Source organism: Pseudophryne corroboree, chromosome 8 (genome assembly GCF_028390025.1).
Source record: "Pseudophryne corroboree isolate aPseCor3 chromosome 8, aPseCor3.hap2, whole genome shotgun sequence".
NCBI lineage: Eukaryota > Metazoa > Chordata > Amphibia > Anura > Myobatrachidae > Pseudophryne > Pseudophryne corroboree.
Window position 1 is genome coordinate 334743560 of NC_086451.1, and position 19152 is coordinate 334762711.

At 42.6% G+C, this 19152-nt stretch overlaps 1 protein-coding gene across 5 annotated transcripts in view; it reads left to right on the forward strand.

The window, feature by feature from the left end:
* Positions 1-19152, forward strand: part of FGF13 (fibroblast growth factor 13) — a 676355-nt gene that overhangs the window by 410834 nt on the left and 246369 nt on the right. For 4 of the 5 annotated variants that reach the window (XM_063937423.1, XM_063937422.1, XM_063937425.1 and 1 more), the window contains one exon: positions 6877-7044. The exons of the other annotated variant lie outside the window; for it this stretch is intronic. In XM_063937423.1, coding sequence (XP_063793493.1) covers positions 6877-7044 — 168 coding nt within the window. The remainder of the gene's footprint in view (positions 1-6876; positions 7045-19152) is intronic. 5 annotated transcript variants of the gene reach the window in all.

A 19152-nucleotide genomic window follows, 5' to 3' on the forward strand; every position in this document is an offset into this window, starting at 1 on the left:
TATTCTTGACTGGCAGAGGAGAAATAGAAGTCTGAATCTTTGTCTGTTTAATACATGGGTTTAGAATTTCAGTCAAAACCAACAACTAGGAGAAAAGTAGATTTATTGCTTTGAAACCAAAACTATGATTACAATGAAGGTTACTAATTATGATGGTATAGTGATAGGTAACTGGTTAGTGCAATCAAAATATACCTTTGTTACTGGTCTCTCAAATAGACAAAGTCTGACTACTAACACTGGGTTTATAATGTGTTCTAATGCCTATAGCAGGGGTTCTCAAACTGTGCGCCGTGGCACCCTGGGGTGCCTTGGGACACTTGCAGTGGTGGCCTGAATTGGTGGTCCAGAACCAATTAAAATTATTTATGATCAATATAATAGGCAAAACCAATGCAGGTAGCTACCAATCATACACTATGTGGACAAACAGAGTCAAATCTTGCTTAATTTAATGTCTCTTTCTAAACTTCTCAATAAGAAACTTTTGGCCTAGGGATGCTGTGAAAAAAATGTTGTTGAACTGCACATCTCAGCATGCCCTGCATCAGTTTTGCAGGGCATGCTGGGATGTGTAGTTCAACAACAGCTGGAGTGTCAAGGTTAGCCATCACTGCTCTAGGGAGCCGTGATTCAATAAAGTTTGGGAACCACTGCCCTATAGTAATATGTTTTGAGAGTGGAAAGTTTTTCCCTCCCACTCTCGTACATAGAAAATATCAGTGGCATCTAGGGTGCTTACTGAAATCAGCCGGTGGCCACGTGATTCATTCTTGCTTTGGGAATGCGCCTTTTCTCTTTTTAAATTAAATTCCGTAATTGATTTGGCCAGATATATGCATGTCCAATATTTCACGGAAATGTAAACATTGCTCCCAAACAGGGCCGGTTCTAGCCCTTGTGGCGCCCCGGGCGGAAAATAGGCGCGTGGCTTCATACAGGGGCATGGTCAGTTACGCCCCCTGTAGAGTTGTGCCCCCAGTAGCGCCATTTGTGCCCCCAGTAGCGCCATTTGTGTCCCCAGTAGCGCCGCTTAAAAAAAAAAAAGGATACTTACAATCCCTGCTTCCGAGTCCCGGCAGTTGCAGACCTCCTCCGCCGCCGCTCCTCTCGTCGGATCTATGGGATAGACATCATGACGTCTCTCCCATAGCACAGCATAGACATTAGAGGTCAATCATGACCCCTAGCGTCTGTGCCAGTCCCACAATGCTGTGCGGTGCGCGATGACGTCATCGCGCACCGCACAGCAAAGGTCCTCTGCACGAAGGGAAACTAGACGGATAGCGTCTAGTTCCCTTCACTGCGGGGGGACCAGAGGGGGACACAGCGGCAGCGGGGGGCACAGTGGCGGATCTTGCCATGGTGCGGCGCCCTCCGGATGGTGCCGGCGCCCTCTGGAAGGCGGCGCCCCGGGCAAAAGTCCTGCTTGCCCGTGGCAAGATCCGCTACTGCTCCCAAATTGCATATTATCTATGTGGTTAATTTAATTAATGTGCAATAAGTGACCTATGCTACAGTTAATTTAATTCCTGTGCTATAAGTGAGCTTAAAACTGAGATGTTGTGTGAGCCTGTTTTATATCTCCATATGGACAAAGAACTGGATGGTGCAGAGAGAGAAATGGCATCTGCAATGAAAGCGAATTAGGAGGTGGAATAGAGAACTAACAAAATAGATAAAGGAGAGAAAAGATTATGTTATAATGATAAGATAAGAACAAGCTACTACAATGGATATGCTGAAAGGAAGCAGGTAATAACTAATCTTATACTCAATAAAGTTTGCAAAGACAAGAGTGCCCAAACTTAGCTTTAAAGTTCAAACACATAAGACATCCACATTTTTATGGAAACAAATGTCACTTTCAGCTTGTGTACACAAAGAAAATGCATATGAAAAACAAAGAGACAGCTTATGGGTAAAAGCAATGTTCAATACTATAGTTAGTTTGGAAAGAACTAGAAATAAAATGTGATATAACAATGTGTGTGATCCCGAAACAATCACATTGCCTAATAATATTCTGATTGCAACTGACAGGACTATTTTTCAAGATTCTTCTTAATACTGTATGGTAGAGTATGGCTGCACCTTTATAGGCCTACACTGTACAGTACATGCTGGGTCATCTTCGTTCTGACCTCATGAACAGGAATAAGGAGATCGCCCAGCTCCCATCTTCCAACTATGGAAATGTTGGTTCTCATCTAGTCTGACCAGTTATGTATGTGACCACATTATGCTGTAATCCGGTCTCTTGACACTCAGGGCCAATTTCATAGATGTACGCAAATGTGTGGAAAAATGCTACTGCTGCCACCGCCTGAAAATGTATTGAGACAAAGATGCAGCATGATCATAGCTCTTTCTATAATTGGTCTTCAGTGCAGGGCTGGCTCCCAGAGCGGGATTTAAAAATGCGCCCCCCACCTCTTTACATAAAAAAATGCCCCCCCACAGATACAAGAAAAATAAATTTGCGTGTGCACTCCCTGCAAGGGGCCATGGCCTTGCTGAAATGGGGGTGGCCTCGCCTGAAAAGACTACGTTACACCCCAGTTTTTGACCCTGCACCAACAGGCCTCGGCCACCACAGGGGGAAAAAAACAGATTCCACCATATTAAGCCCCACGCAGTAATGCCCCGTGCACAATATTATACCTGCCGCACTATATTATGCCACACACCGCAATGCGCGTGATACATTATACCCTACAGTAAAGCTTCTTATTACTTTTAAATTACCTGCTTGTTGCCAAGGGTTTTACGCGCTGGGTGTCATGCTCATTGCCAGGGGTTTCATGCTCTGGGACGGGTGTCATGATTGTTGCCAGGGGTAATGCTCGTTGTCAGGGCTCAGGGGTGTGTAATGCTTGGTGCCTGGGGTGTATAATGCCAGGAGTGTGTGCTACTGTAGTTGCCAGGGGTGTGTGCTAGTTGCCAGGGGTGTGTAGTACCAGGAGTGTGTGCTAGTTGCCAGGGGTGTGTAATGCCAGGAGTGTGTGCTAGTTGCTAGGGGTGTGTGCTAGTTCCCATGGGTGAGTAGAGCCAGGGGTGTGTAGTGCTCGTTGTAATGACTGTGTACAGTGCCAGCCAGCCCGCCCAAAACCCGCCCACACGCCCGCCTGCCAGCAGCTCCCCCTGTTCGCTGTCATTAGCACTCCACTCGAGGGGCAAAGTTTCGCGAAATTACGCGTTGTTATCCTACAAAACTCCTCCCCCTGTGCGGAGTGCTAATGACAGGGAGGAGAGGGAGCACCCGGAGCATTGGAAAGTGTTGCAGCAGGCCCCCCGTGCGACGGCACGGCTGGCCCGCCACAAGAAACGGCACTGCTTCAGTGTAACCCTATGGTCATACAGAATAGCCGAGTGTACTAAGATGCAGGAGCCCTCTCTAACGCATATGAGATCGCAAATGCAGGTAGATGTATGCCATTAAAATGGCGGCGATACGCCTGTGATTTCCCACTACTCCTTGTTACCTCCTACAAATGGTCCCTTCCTGTCAGTCACTTTGCAAATGAATTCTCACTGCTAGAGACTATGGTGATGCACTTTGAAGTGTGAGCAAAGCGGCTAAGATGCATGCGCAGTCAGACGATAATCGTTCATCTGCGAAAACATCGGCATAGTGTACAACGCTATATCTAAGCCTCAGGCCACAATGCAGGATCATACTGCGCGGGACTCACCTAAATTTCCGTCCATTTTTTCTTTCTTTTTTTAATACAGTTTTTGTAATATAGGATATACAGTATGTGTACTTTGAACTGGTTTTAAAGGAAGATAGTCACTATTTTAATTATGCTAACAGAGCAGGTAACGTTGAATTTTTATAAAAATATACCTTTGTAGAATAAATATTTTGGAAAACTTTTGATAACCTTTAAATGTGGTGACTTGCGGACTAATAAAGTGACACATTATTTATTATTAGGCATGCATGGAATTTGGGAATTGAGCATAGGACATGTCTCCAGACAAAACAGTCTGGTGTTCTAGTTTAGCCTTCTGCTGCGTGGTTGTTTTATTAATTTATATTCCTTGTAAAAATAATTGCACCTACACACTATTCCAGCAAACTAGCCATCTGCCAGCTCTTTATTTCAGCAAAATCCCATTATGTCAGTATTATTTACAAAATGCACAGCACAATATGTTTTCGTATGCCATACATATGTGCAGTGCTGCATAATACTTTAGATATGGTACTATTATTATGTAAGTTTTGCCATTGCATTACCAGAATGGGTGTGGTTACTGGGATACTATTGTGTTTACTTATCCTATTTTAATATGTGGCCAGGGCAGTCAAGAGCCGGGCTGGGCCCAGGTACTCTTCAAGGGTTGTGGCCTAATCACAGGAGGTGTGGTCATGTACCTTTAGAAAAAAATACTGAAAAATATTGTATTCTAAGCACCTCCATGGCCTCACTGCAGTCCAGTACACAGCAGAGTCTGCTGGGCTGAGGAGAAGAGCTGCAGCTGCTGCTGCCAGGTAAGGGGGAGCAGGCTTGGGCCCCTACTGGACCCTCACTGGGCCCCTCCATCAGACCTGGGCCTGGTAATTTGTACCCTCTCCCCCCCTCTCTCGACACCACTGTATGTGGTGCTATACTGCACATCATGAAGTTTACTAAGAGCACTTGTGTCAAGACCTTAATGTCAAGACCTTTAATGCTTTTGAACTGATATTTTTTTATAAAAACAAAATAGATATACCATCAATTTAACATGTTTAATTATCACATGTTGTTTACTCAGCCCTGATAATTAAATTACATAATATGTAGCGGTATTTAAAAGTTGTGTTACTGACTCAATGACTAGGTTTTAAAAATAAAATTCCTAATTTTTCTGCATATCCACTTCTAAAAGTGGAAGACATTGAAAGAAAGGTTACAAAAGGTCAAAACTGTTTTTTTATTTTTACCTTTGGCGCAAATTGCATGTCACTTGTACCTCATCCACTGAAAACAACTATTAGCTATACAGGTATCTGATTAGATTTATAATTAATAACAAAGCACACATATATTTGTTTGAGCACTTTTTCCATTTTGCATGCTTATATTAAAAGTGGCTATTTTATTTTATTAATGTTCACACCAATAATATTGTGTTGCTATCTATTTAGTTTCACTGTGTGTGTTTTTCTTAAAAGTTTTTATGTTGTTTCACCTGATGCATTATTAATGCTTCTTAAGAAATAATTTTAGTTTTGTCCTTTTAAAAAAAAAATCCTGCCATTCATTTGAACTTTATGTTACACCACTGTTAATTAATCTATTACTGTAACTATATTATCCAATAAATCAGTCGCTTTCTGGCCTTGAATATTTCCAATTGAATAGGGCAATCAGCAATGTATTTATCTATACAAGTTATTTTACACATAACACCATATCCTTTTTTTTTAAGTGGTTTGAAGAGTTAGTGAAGGCTTCCATTTTGTGGGCTGAACCAATATTGAGAAGAATACAGTCAATCACTTCCCGAGCAATAAAATTTTTTCATTGGTTTGCTTGTTCCTAGGATAAGATAGGATGCATTCTCTGTGTGCTTGTTCCATCCAAAATGGCTGCTTCCATTATGAACTTCTTTGTTTTAACCAGCGACGGCTGCAGCCCCGTTGCTGCAGCGCTGACTACATACTACCGATGGGGAAGCAGGTTAGCACAAATGAACATACATGCAGAGATATATGTAACATATGTGCTGGCTGCAGGTCTCCTTCTAAGCCCAACCCATACTCCCATTTGCTAGGTTTCCCTGGTGATAGACACAGCTCTGCTGATTACCAGAGGCCTGCAGCCATCATGTATGTTAAATACATCTCTGCATGTATATTCATATGTGCTGCTAACCTACTCCCCCCTCCCCCCAGTACTATGTAGTCGGCGCTGCAGACCAAGAGCCCAGCCGCCGCTGGTTTTCACTTTATTGAATTGAGAGGCTGTGTTTTTAATTTCATGCATATTGGTTTATCCCACAAATGTCTGCATTGGTAACATGTAAATATACGTCACAAGTTAAACTCACAGATGAAGCTTCCCCCCCCCCCCCCCCCCCCCGATAACAAGAGTTAAGTTGCTAGAGTACAATAAGCTACATACTGCCCCAGACATAATTACACCGTCATTGTGATCTTACAGGGAGGGAGACCAGTATACTCCTTATTTATAATATTCACATAGTTCTGTGTCCAAGTAATCTAGGGGGAGATGTATCAAAGCTTAAAGAGAGATGAAGTGGATAAAGCACCAACCAATCAGCTCCTGTCAAATTTCAAACAGAGGGGGATTTTTAATAAAACAAAATGATCTCATAAAAGCTGGAAAATGTTATATTTATGTTTTCTGGAGATGGACAGTTGTAGCACAGACCATAATTCAAATAGGGGAGCCACACCAACTGCCACCCCAAGCACTGCCAGATATTGCTGTCCGTGACTCACTGGCAGTTGGTGTGGCTCCCCTGTTTGAATATTGGACTGTGCTCCAACTGTCACTGGAGAGGAGATATTTATCTCCATCTCCAGAGAGAGAACATAAATATAACATTTTCCAACTTTTATGAGGAGATAATTATGTTTTTTTAAATATCCCCCAAAGCCTATAAAATAACACTTAGGAGCTGATTGGTTGGTACTTTATATCTCAACTGTATCTCTCAGCAAGGTGTGATACCTCTACCAGTAGTGACTGTTTCCGTACTCAGAGATACTTTTCCAGGCTTTCCACTCTGCTTGTTTTGTTTACTTTGAAAGGTTTATGTTTTCACTGGAAATAACATAGCACGTATTTCTAAGAAATTATTAGATTCTCATATTCAGCTCTAACTTCAGTTCATTTTGTTATGTGGTAACCACAGTTCTGGATGACGCTCCCCCTGGCACACAAGAATACATTATGTTACGGCAAGATTCCATCCAGTCAGCGGATTTAAAGAAAAAAGAGTCCCCCTTTCGTGCTAAATGTCACGAAATCTTCTGCTGTCCTCTGAAGCAAGTGCACCTCAAAGAAAACACAGATCTGGAAGGTTTGTTCACCATGGATCCATGTTATGTTCGTTTCCCTCCTTTTTTTCCTTTCTACTGTTCGTGTCCCTGTCCCTATTCCGTGCTGTACATTCCCCGGCCTGTGTCAGGAATGACACGGGGAACATAATGCGCTTCATATCATATCCCCCTGCTTGCCTGTTAGTGTCGTATACAGTCTATCAAGGGACACTGTATGATATTAAGCATGTATACGCATTATACAAAAAAGAAATAAATAACAAGAGAAAAATGACTTGGCTTTCCCCAGACGTAGCTGTTCTTTACCCATGCAGTCTGCATCATCGCACTGCCCTTTATGGCTGCTAAATTTGCTTGCTCTTTTAAACAGCATTTACCCTCATGTTTTCTTCCGATATTTGAAGTAATGCACCTTTTCTGAAGTATGGCACATGCAAACAAATGATCCTTCCCCATAAGGCTTCTGCACTTGCTAATAATTTAAAGTTTAGCGTCAGCTTAAAAAAAAGCAACAGAAGAATGTGTTTGTAATGCACGCTGGACATGAATAAACTGCATGCAAAAGAACTGTGCACCTTACAGAAGATTGTTTTTGTTTGTGTTTCTTTTCAGGAGCAATAAAGGTTTGGATTCTTTTATTGTTATACCAAGTGAGATTGAAATGATTTACAAATGTGCACACAGTATTTTATAGGGTAGTGCCCTTACCAGGGGTCACTGAAGTCTGTAAGATTTATAGTTTCCATGTCTGTACAAAAAACAGAATCAAATCTAAATTGGGACATAAAAAGGAACAGGAGAACACCCATCTCCACATATTGTAGATTCATAGCTTCCCAGGACTCTAAGCAGACTCTGGCCTGTCACAACAGGATATTTTAGCTCTATAATAATCTATACAATGAGCTATTAATTACTGAGCTATACAGTATCTCATATAACAGTAATGTCAGCATCGGCAACTGTGCACGCTTGAACAGAGTAACACTTGAATTGGTCTGTCAGGCACCATGCGCCATCTAGAGTGGCTGCCGGCATCCAAGACACTTGAATTCCCCCCAGAGAGGTTAGGAGCAGCGTTAGCCTTTTATTATATAGGATATATATGTATATATATATATAAAATGTATTTATATATATATATATATATATATATATACACACACATACACAAGCACACACATCATATAGATACATCGATAGTTGAATAGATGGAATCCCCTCCAGCTGTCTATAGCATGTGGTATAATTAGCTGAAAATATATACTGTATAGATCAGCATTTTTATCTGTATATGTAGAATGGTTTTATCATTCCTTTTCATTAAAATAGTGTCTATTATAAAGTTTGAACTACAATTAAGCAACAGCTATGTGCTATAATTGCCTGCAGTTTTTTACTCTGTTTAATAATTTTCATCACATTGATTTATAATTTATCATAAAAGAGTACATTACAATCAGCGGTTATGAGGTCCTATGTCAAAGTTATCAAATGTCATGTGAAATTAGCACACAATAATTATCAGAGTGAAAATCAATACTTGACTGGAGGTTAAGTGAATGCATACCCTATTCAGCTGGTGATAGACTGCGGGGCTACATTTAGCTGTGTAAGTTAAAAGCTTTGAAGTCGTTTGTTAGTGATTCAGAAATACTGTGTCACAATTATCATTTTTATAGTCTTTTATCAGATTACAAATGGTGAATAAAAGAGCCAGAATTGTCGACCATGAAACACATGGAGATGTAAAGGCTTGTAGTGCAGCTATAAGGGAAGATTATGAATTTAGTTCGAAAAACGCTTCTCAGCTTGTAGGCCTGTGAAAACAACATTGATTTTGTTATTAACTATTATTGGCTACTGAAAAGGTCCTAGGCAGAATAAAAATAATATCTTGGAAAGCATGAGAAGATAGAATAATTTACACTATTCCAATTCTACCTCAGGTCAAGGTCAGAATCTTATCTCTGGTGGAAGAATATTACGGGGGGAAGACAAAAATGTGTTTCTACCCTAAATCCAAGTATCTTGCATTATTCCCCTGCCTCCACAATACCTCCACTCCGCTCATACTGTATGTTACCAATCATTTTGCCCTACATTATACAGTTTGATAATGTTGATATTATCTTAAACCATAAAGCTATACCTTTAAACACACCTTTACCATGGAGCTGCTGCGGTCGCTAGCTCACGCTACGTACTTCGTACGCTATTTGCGCACAGAGTCCCGTACCGTATACGCACTCAGCGTACAAACGCCGCACTGTGGGTACAAAGCACACACAGCGTGCGCACACACAATTAATACACCTTAAAACCTTATACAGTTATACAATGCAATGATATGATTACACTTTAAACCTTATGCAGCAAAGCTCTGCAATGATGTTATACCTTAAACCTTAAGTAGCGCTGACGGTATAAAGTACCCGCAGTGCGTACACCTTCTCAATACTTATACACCTTATACAGATAAATACACTTTAAACTCCCTTGCAGGAAATTGAAGACACCACACCGATTTGTAGTTGAAACCACAGGGTTCTAAGGCCACTGTGGATTGATTCCAAAAAGGTAAACAATACAATTTATACACTACAGGCTAACAAGAAATTCTAAACAGAATAATGGCTACAGAGAATGTACATACGTGAGAATGTATCGCAAGCGCAACCCGGTCCGGTCCTCCGCCATCTGATAGATAGCGTTGTGAGCCTTCTGTCTGACTAAACCTGCTGTAGGCTCTCTTTATTCACTTCATCCAAAACACAACACAATGGATACTGTAATCTCTTTGTCCATTGGACACAGGGATGGTCATTTACATTACAGGAGAGGTCATAGGTGGATTTGAATAGGTGGGCGATGTCTTTCCCCAACTGCTCTTCTAGGTGGTCTCCTCTGGATTCCCCCCGCTTACATAATATACAGTAAACAAAGTTCATGTTCATATTCTACTTTTGCACATAACTATACGCAGGAACAAGCAATCTTTCTCAAACCAACATCAGAATGTTTCCCTTAAAATACCCTACAGCTGGATACCAAACACCACCTGTAACCTTGTTCTGTCCCCTCCTATCCTGTAAAGGTGAATCCCTTTGTTCTGTTACTATTTTAAACAGCTATTTCTTTCTGATGTGGTGCAGGGGGCTATGTGTACAATGTGCACTATTTGGGTTAAATATGTAATGTTCTAATAACCCTCTACGCGCTCACAAACTCCGCCGTAAATACCCATATCACGCGCATGATCGCCGGAGAGATCCTACGCAAATTGCGGATATGTGCACTCACGGAGGACTGAGTGCACGAGCAGCGGGCATGTGCATGGGGTTAGTACATGGGGCATGCATTACAATATTTTTCGACTTTAACAGTCCACCCTTTGGCAGTCAATAATAACTGCCACTATCTAAACCAGGTATTCCCAACCACGGTCCTCAAGGCACACCAACAGTGCAGGTTTTAGAGATATCCAGGCTGCAGCACAGATGGTTAAATCAAAATAACTGAGCTACTAATTAAGTCACCTGGGCTCAAGCCTGGATATCACTAAAACCTGCACTGTTGGTGTGCCTTGAGGACCGTGGTTGGGAATGCCTGATCTAAACATTAAACAGAAAAATATACAATACAATATCTATAAAATAATTGGATGGTAAGAGGAGAGGTGTAGGCGGGAAATGTATGGCCTAGTGGGATAGTAAAAGCATGTATGTATGAAATTCATGTCTGAGGGGCATGTATCATCGTGCCGTACATGTTCTAGATAAGCGTCGAGGTATTGCGAAGTATACATTAAATCCTTCTCATCCCGTATTAAGGGTCTGTAAGTGGGCCAACAAACACTACCGAGCTCTTTTCGGCTTCTTGTTCCAACAAATGGGGTGCACATTTAGTTGATGATACATGGAGGGGGAACATATGTGACTGCTAATATGTGGATATCACCTGTCGACTATGTGTGATACTACCTGAAGGTTGTAGAGATGAAGATAAGACACGTAACACAAATACATTCACATAACATTTGTGCAATCATTCTTGGATGTTGGTTGAAGTCTTGTCCGGATGGGTGTATTCTTGCTGTGGGTGTTAATCAAAGTCTTTAGAGTGTCCGAGTGTCCATAAAAGTCTTTAGAATGTCCATCAAAGTCTTTAGAATGTCCATCAAAGTCTTTTCCGAGTGGATGTATAGTTCATCAAAGTTTCTTCCGAATGGATGTATTTTTGCTTGAGGGAAAACAAAGGAGAAACGGGTGAAAGAAACGGATCGTGGAATCACGTCTTATCACAATATTGTCTCGATTGATGGGTCATAAATTAAATCAGTTGTTGTAACAATGCCCCCACTCCTCAAACTCATCACTTTGGTACTGCGCTTGCGCCGCATTAAAATTCGAACACATCTAAATATCAAACCAATCATTATGACAACTCCCAGGATACAAAGGAGAAACTTTCCTACACTCATGATAACATTTTGAGCCCATTCTCCTAAACCTGAGAACCAATTGCGTGGGTTCAACCATGAGACCCAGCCGGTCAGTTCATTACTCACAGCAGTAAGGGTAAGGTTGTGTCTCCTTCGGAACTCCCACTTCAACTGCAAGATATCGTCCATCTTTTGATCTATGACCTCGGTTGGGTCGTCAGTGCTGTTTGTAATGTACGTGCAACACTTCATACCATACTGAGTTGCCAAGGTGACACAATACCCGCCTGTCTCCGCTGTGATATAATTTAGAACCATCCTGTGCTGGATCAGTTCCGTTTTGTAAGCTTGCAACTCCCTCCCTGTATACCTGAAGGTGTCATCATACATCTCGGTGATATTATCTATCAGGTTCGCTAGCACATGAATATACCTATAATTTCTAATTCCTCTGGCGGTACGGGTGATATCTAACGTGAGTAGGAATTGAATCCCGGTGGATTCGTGGATCAAATCAGAGGCTGCGTACTCTGTCCTATCTATAAGGTGTCTCTTAACGATGTGTTCATAGTGAGTATGAGTGTAAGGAGCTTGAGCATTGCGGTGAACGTCTTTCATCTTATTATGGGTTATGGTCATTACTTCTGGCAACACTCTTCCAATGTAACACAATCCCTCTGAGTTTGGGGCAAGCAACTTATATGCCTTCCTCCCGCATATGAAATATGCATCATCGGGGAGAACATATGGGACAGAATATGACATTACCATATTGCAAACCTTCCAAGTGAAAAATCCTATCCCTAACCCTCTCATCTGTTCAGTACACGTATCAGGCTGTATGATATGCGCACAGTATCCTGGTGATACTTCTCCAACCCGCATGGTCCTACTTCCTAGAGCGTACCTGTACCGAAAATACCTTCCAACGTCGGCTATTTGGCGTATAAGTTCTGAGTCTATGGGCATTCTGTCGGCTCTGTGTGAAAATGCCACGGTTTGGTTATTCCATGTCACTTCCCAATTTCCCGGCTTTCGGGGATTGGAAATGTTGAAACATACTAAGGACCTATCCACATGATATTGGTGGAGCTTCAGACTAGGGGGCTTAGAAATATAAAATTTCTTGTCCACCGGTCTCCCACCCCGTAATTCAAGTACCTCATCTATTGTTAATGGATACGGTACTAGTCCTTACTTGCTCTGACCTTGAGGTACTTGTGAGCACACCCAGCATTCTGTTTGGTTTAAAACCTTACCACTAGTGAGTGATAATCACTCAATGGATGACGGTCCATGTTAATATTAAGGCTGGACTGACATCTCTGGATGCACCCGTCCTCAACTATGTTTTCACAGTTTCTACAAATACAATTTTCCTCAGCCAATAACCCTTCACAGTGCCTCCTAGTTTCTTGACTACTAGATCGTTTTCTGATACTCGCCTTTGCTCGATGGATGTGTTGCTCTTGGAATTCTACAAATCCGTCCTTGCCATCAGAACCCATTCCAGATCCTTTCTCGACCTCTCTGGTACTCTCACCGAAACAGACTGCTCTGGTCAACAACAGGGTCAACAGGAAAACCCGGAATGCAGTCTCTTGGGGTAAGTCCATCTTGTTAAGGGGAGAGAAAGGGAACAAGAAGGGGGAGGAAAGGAGGGTAATGGGAGATGGAGAAAATAATAAAAAGGAAAAAGAAAACTGGTACGACAACCGCCTCTAGTCTTGTTGTTCTCCGTGCTCAGGTGCCGTCTCAACAGTGCTGCCTCTCAACCTTCCTGGAACAGACACTCCAGTGATACGATGTTCTCTCCGAGTCAGCGACCTTTCTGTAGGGAACATAAATCTTGCATTACCATGTGTTTAACTGTTGTGTGAAATAAACCATCCGTAGAAAATGAAAAAAGAGAGAGAGAATAATAAAAAGAAAATTTGTCAGATTTGCGTTCACCATCAGGCTGTCACACCATCATGTCTATCGGTATCTCTGCACATTCTCCCTTCACCAGTATCTCCACTCTCCACCCTCTGTGCATGGCCAGGCACAATGATGCTCGTGAGATATACTGGGGTTGGGCAGACCTCTGAAAAGACTGAGTAGATATGTGACGTTTGAGCTGTAAATCTGTCGGTGAACGTCAGAGATGAAGAGGAAACTTTAAAGATAAATCACAGAGTTTACCTGGCCGCCCCCGCATCTACAAGGAATGATCTACCAACTACATCAACTGTGACCTCAGGTTTACTACCAAGGCTAGCAATCAACTTCACTGGCTGCAGACTACGGGTGCGGCCCAAAATTTTTCCTATGTGATCCCTGATCCCAATTACGTGTATCATAACTTTGCTCGTGTTCTTGTCTAGGGGGTCTGAATTTATGTGTGCTGTTACAGTTGCTGGCATAATGCCCTTCCCTTTTACACAGATAACAAACTCTTGGCTTCCTCCATGTGCCAGGGGCCTGGGGTTTTGGTCGAGTTGATACTTCCAGTGCTTGGATGCTCATCACCATCAACCGCTCTCCCTGTGCCTCTCTGGTTCTTTGGATATTACGGTCATGCTCGGTAGCGGACTCTCTTAATGCAGCCACCGAAATACCTCTCCAGTTAGGTAGAGAGGTTTGTACCCTGGTTCTTAGTGTGTCTTTTAACCCGTCCATTAATACGGACACAGCTACCTCTCTATGATGTACATTTTCCTTAATGTCCTCGATCCCAGTGTATCTAGCCATTTCCTGCAGTGCTCGATGGAAATATTCAGAAGCCGTTTCACCTTCTTTTTGTCTAATGGAGAAAATTTTATTCCAATTGACAACAGTTGGGAAATCTACTCCTAATTGCAGATTGATCTGTCGTACATTCTCCTGAGTGTATTCATCAGTGAGTGGTACTTCTACATCTAATTTACAATCAGTAATGAATTTCGCAGGGTCAATATTGGAGGGTAAACATGCCCGTAGCACTGTTCGCCAATCTTTGTTTGTGGGTTTGGTGGCGTTACCTAGTTCTCTAATAAACCTCTGACATGCGCCTAGATCCTTTCTGGGATCGGGAAATTCAGACATAATTGTCCTCAATTCTGTCCGGGACCAAGGACAATGCATAGCAATGTTCCTGACGGGAGTGATTCCCTGAGCGTCAGTCTTCCCATTGGGGACTGCGATCACCCTGACAGGATTTAGTTCATTTACACCATTTTGTGTTGACTCTACAATGTGAGGTGCTATTATCTCTGCATAATGTACAGTACCATACTTACCTGTGGACACGACCTCACTTATCCCTCCGCTAGGGGGCTTTACTACTGCTCTTACCGGTTGGGCCGTGCCCACCTGGGTGTCCTGTATGGTGGCTGCTAGAAAAAGTGCCGATATCGTGCTGGGTTCATCTTCTTGCTTGTAGTCCTGAGAAAAGTTTAAAATGGGATGCAACTTGCACGGGTTAGAATTAATACATTTATCAGTTTTACTCTTATCGTCATTAATACATTTATCAACTTTACTCTTATCATATATCGGTATGCCATTGTCTGTAGCCACTTTCTTCCCTGTAATATACGGTGGTGGTGGTGCGGTTGTCATCAGTTTCCTGCTAGGGTTGGAACCAGCTGTGTAAGCTAGTTCCCTCTGCATATCACCCTCTTGCTGCCATAAATTTAAACAGTTTGTGTGTCTAATCCTTTGTTTTTGAGATTTTATCAGACAGATCCTAAGCCTAAGATTATGCAATACCTCTGAGTCAAAACTACCTATCCCAGGAAATGGTGCTTTATCCCCCACAGTCATTCGTGTCCATTCATCACAAAAGGTCTCAGTGTGGGGACCATACTTCCCCCACATTACTAACCGAGCTGACCCCTGGGTCTGAAATCTGCAGTCTGAACCCTGACTGCTGAACGTCCCTGTGTTGTGCACTTGGCTTCCATTGTGGACCTTTTTAACACGGGAAAACTTCCTAAAATGCACCAAACACAGTAGTCTACCGGTGGAAGTCCTCAAAGTTCTTCCACTAACTTCTTCTGCTCTGAGTAGCACAGATCCACCTTTTAGCAGACACGTGTAGCCGTTGCAGGCCCTACTTCGACCTATATCCCCTGGGCCTTTAGGTACCCAGTAAATATCTGCCTCTGGAGATTTTCCTGAGAGACCAGCGAAAACTCCCTAAACCTTTACTTTACACAAATCACGCTTGTATGTGCTTCACAGAACGCTATGATGACGAGATTTACGCACAATTATGCAAAACTTCGTATCACGTTGCGCCATGTATTGCCCACACAACCGCTCATAGACACTTGCTATCTATAAGTGGTAGGATCACTGGAGTCTCCACACTGTGCTCCAAAACAGCCGGAGCGTAATACCACGAAAACTTTATCACACTCCATTGCACGTATTCACCTAGACCGTGCTTCACCAAGCTTCACCAAGATTCACCATGATCACCAAGTTCACCAAGCGGGGTTCAATATATTCACACCCTATTCAGCCCACACTAACATTCTATAGTTTTCTGATCAGAAAAATCCTTTCCTGTTAACTGATAGCTTTCCCCAGTGGTAATACAGAAAAAAAAGGTTTTTAAACTAAATTTTGGAAACTGAACAAATTTGTGCTATTATCGCGTGGCTACCGTCTCGCGCTTAAACTAAAACAATGCTATTGTGTGATTTGTACTTAGTGGGCGTACTTTTACGCACGTTGCGTAAACCCGCCACGTGTGTATGCCTTTACGTTGCGTACGCAGTCCCGTACACTGTCCGAGACACGTGTACAAAGGCCATACGTCCGCAATACTACAAATCCCACACTTCTATAAATGTAAGCGATATTTAACTATAAATGCTTACTTAACACTTCACACAGTTTCTACTGTATAAACCTTTACTAGGCCAGGCTGCGTGTGCGTCTTACACTTATTTCCTTAACTATTAACTCTATATTTTAACTAAATAGCAACAAATTTTCTCAGTACAGGTCAAAATAAATCTAGTAATCGCTAATTCAAATGGTATGATTCAGATTGGATAGCCATCTTGCAGAACATACATTGATATAAACACACACATAATTATAATATTATATATATGTACCATTCACTGGTCTCCTGAGACTCATTTACCCATTAAGTGCTTCTAATTTGCATATGAATGCTATGTGCTATTGGCTGCCTGTAAAGGTGGGTTTTTTTTCCCACTGCTAGGAAAAAGCAGTTACACAGGTTAATTTGCATTTCAATGGCTATCTTACAGCAAGCAGAGTTAACTGAATCCTAGAGGTAAAAGGAAAAAAAAAACTTTTTTATATCTGTGTGTCGTTCTTACATCAAGTATTCATCTTACTATTAACTTTCATTAGGCCCCATCTGAAACTATTTGTAATTGACTATGGCATGGGTTAAATAAATGCATTGGTAACTCATAAATGGTGATTTCTTTTTGACCAGGGAGGGCTGATTATTCTTGACAGTGAAAATCAGCCATTTAGAAAAATGACCTTCCCAACATGGCCGCTGCTCCTCCCCCTTCCACATCCATGAGGGTTACACAAAATGGTGGACAGGCCATGTGGTTAGTCCAAAATGGAGGACAAACCATGCGGCTTCCTTTGTCACAAAGAAATCACACAGCATGCAAGCCCCTGAAGTTATTTTAGGCCAGAGTTAAAAAAACCCAAAACACTATATCAAGGCTTTTGCAGCAACTTTTAAATGTACTTTTACCCTACTTAACAGATAAGCAATCCAATCTGAATCAAACACAACATGACTTATTTGAACCTTGTTTTGCAACAATATGATCAGATATGCAGAATACAGGTGTATGCTTGTATTGTGTGCACATTTGGCCCAAACTGAAATTTACAGATTTTAAAATAGCTTTGCGTTCTTACCTTCCGGATCCCACCAGCATTCCAACAAACCTTGCAGAGCAGACACCATCTTATCAGCAATGAAATAGGGTTTACCAGTGTATTCTATAGCCAAAAAAATAAGATTTTACTCACCGGTAAATCTTTTTCTCGTAGTCCGTAGTGGATGCTGGGACCTCTGTAAGTACCATGGGGAATAGACGGGCTCCGCAGGAGACTGGGCACTCTAAAGAAAGATTTAGTACTATCTGGTGTGCACTGGCTCCTCCCTCTATGCCCCTCCTCCAGACCTCAGTTAAGGAAACTGTGCCCGGAAGAGCAGACATTATAAGGAAAGGATTTTGGAATCCCGGGTAAGACTCATACCAGCCACACCAATCACACCGTATAACTTGTGATACACTTATCCAGTCAACAGTATGAACCACAACAGGGCATCAAACAATGGATGCCAACATAACATAACCCATTATTAAGCAATAACTATATACACGTATTGCAGAAAGTCCGCACTAGGGACGGGCGCCCAGCATCCACTACGGTCTACGAGAAAAAGATTTACCGGTGAGTAAAATCTTATTTTCTCTAACGTCCTAGTGGATGCTGGGGACTCCGTAAGGACCATGGGGATTATACCAAAGCTCCCAAACGGGAGGAAGAGTGCGGATGACTCTGCAGCACCGAATGGGCAAACTCAAGGTCCTCCTCAGCCAGGGTATCAAACTTGTAGAATTTTGTAAATGTGTTTGAACCCGACCAAGTAGCAGCTCGGCAAAGCTGTAATGCCGAGACCCCTCGGGCAGCCGCCCAAGAAGAGCCCACCTTCCTTGTGGAATGGGCTTTCACTGATTTTGGATGCGGCAATCCAGCCGCAGAATGAGCCTGCTGAATCGTGTTACAGATCCAGCGGGCAACGGTTTGCTTTGAAGCAGGAGCACCCAACTTGTTGGGGGCATACAGGATAAACAGCGAGTCAGTTTTCCTGACTCCAGCCGTTCTGGCTACATAACTCTTCAAAGCCCTGACTACATCTAGTAACCTGGAATCCTCCAAGTCACGAGTAGCCGCAGGCACTACAATAGGTTGGTTCAAATGAAAAGATGACACCACCTTTGGCAGAAATTGGGGACGAGTCCGCAATTCTGCCCTGTCCATATGAAAAACCAGATAGGGGCTTTTACATGACAAAGCCGCCAATTCTGACACACGCCTAGCCGAAGCTAAGGCCAATAGCATGACCACCTTCCACGTGAGATACTTTAGCTCCACGGTCTTAAGTGGTTCAAACCAGTGGGATTTCAGGAAACCCAACACCACGTTGAGATCCCAAGGTGCCACTGGTGGCACAAAAGGGGGCTGAATATGCAGCACTCCCTTAACAAACGTCTGAACTTCAGGAAGAGACGCCAGTTCCTTTTGAAAGAAAATGGATAGGGCCGAAATCTGGACCTTTATGGATCCCAACTTCAAGCCCATAGTCACTCCAGACTGTAGAAAGTGCAGAAATCTGCCCAGTTGGAATTCCTCTGTAGGGGCCTTCCTGGCCTCACACCAAGCAACATATTTTCGCCATATGCGGTGATAATGCTTTGCTGTCACGTCCTTCCTAGCCTTTATCAGCGTAGGAATAACTTCCTCCGGAATGCCTTTTTCCGCTAGGATCCGGCGTTCAACCGCCATGCCGCCAAACGCAGCCGCGGTAAGTCTTGGAACAGGCAGGGCCCCTGTTGCAACAGGTCCTGTCTGAGAGGCAGAGGCCATGGGTCCTCTGTGAGCATTTCTTGCAGTTCCGGGTACCAAGACCTTCTTGGCC